The sequence below is a fragment of the Nannospalax galili genome, unplaced genomic scaffold (assembly GCF_000622305.1).
Source record: "Nannospalax galili isolate Female #2095 unplaced genomic scaffold, S.galili_v1.0 scaffold104, whole genome shotgun sequence".
Lineage (NCBI taxonomy): Eukaryota > Metazoa > Chordata > Mammalia > Rodentia > Spalacidae > Nannospalax > Nannospalax galili.
Genome location: NW_008353596.1, coordinates 2,707,101 through 2,708,126, shown reverse-complemented (window position 1 = coordinate 2,708,126; position 1,026 = coordinate 2,707,101). Strand labels below are relative to the sequence as shown.

The following is a 1,026-nucleotide window of genomic DNA, read 5'->3' as shown; positions in this document are numbered from 1 at the left end:
CGGTAGGGAGGGCGGGGGGGGGTCAGAGCAGAGAGGGGGAGGTCAGCAGTGTTCCGACAACCTGGCACTATATTTGCATGAGAGCTTCTTTACTAAGCTGAGCCTGTCGAGAGAGAGAGAGAGAGAGAGAGAGAGAGAGAGAGAGAGAGGAGGAGAGGAGAGGAGAGAGAGAGAGAGACTGAGACTTTGCCCGAAGGATGCTATGAATACCCAGCTTTATGCCCAAACACTTCTAAAGACTTGCGGGGGGGGGGGCAGACGGGCCCATCCGGAGTCCCCCACTACTGCCTGGTATTGGGTGAGTCATTTCTCCTCCTCTGAGTTGCAACTTCTTCGTGTGTAAAATCGGGGTGCCTGTCCTTATGGTGAAGCTTCTTTTCAGACCCGGAATCTGTCAGGCTGCGGCAGGGAGCTTAGGGCACTGACCTGTTCCTACCACCACCAGGTATTTTCACCCAGACACCCCGCCCGTTACCCCTTTCCCACCCCCTTCCTCGGGTCTCTATTCTATTCTAGAGGTCCGATGGGGCAGAAGGGCCCCAGGCTGAGCGGATACTGGAGGGGGAACAGCGGGACGCGCGTGGGAACGCGGCCAAGGAGGCAGCACGTGCGGCGGGGGCGCCTCCGGCTGAGCCCGGTGATCCCGACACCCGCTCCCTGCAGCTGCTGCGGTCCCTGCCGGGCGGCTCCAACCGTCGGAAGCCCTGGCTGGCCGATCCGGACGCCCCCGGTTTGCCTCTCAGTGCCCTCCGGCTGGAACAAAGGCACACGGCCAAGGCCAGGGGGACCAGGCCGGGTCCGCACGGTCCGCAGGGGTGCCTCCTCCCGGGGCGCCGTGCAGGACTGGGGCCGCCGGGCTCCCCTGTGCGCCCACGGCTCCGCGGCTGGGGCGGCTCCGCGAGGTCGGGGCGCGCGTACCTGGCAGGGTCCGGTGCACCGTGTTGCCCATGGCTGCTCCGGGGATCGCGGCGCGGGGCTAGCGGGGCGGCGGGCCGGGGGCCGAGGCCGGTCTGCGGGGCATTGCCG

General features: G+C 66.0%; 1 protein-coding gene across 1 annotated transcript in view; it reads right to left on the bottom strand.

The window, feature by feature from the left end:
- The window catches only part of Neurl1b (neuralized E3 ubiquitin protein ligase 1B), a 35,076-nt gene extending 34,050 nt beyond the window's left edge, over positions 1 to 1,026 (bottom strand). Inside the window, exon 1 of the mRNA XM_029554869.1 lies at positions 919 to 1,026. Within this exon, the coding sequence (XP_029410729.1) occupies positions 919 to 949 (31 nt within the window). The 5' untranslated portion in view covers positions 950 to 1,026. The remainder of the gene's footprint in view (positions 1 to 918) is intronic.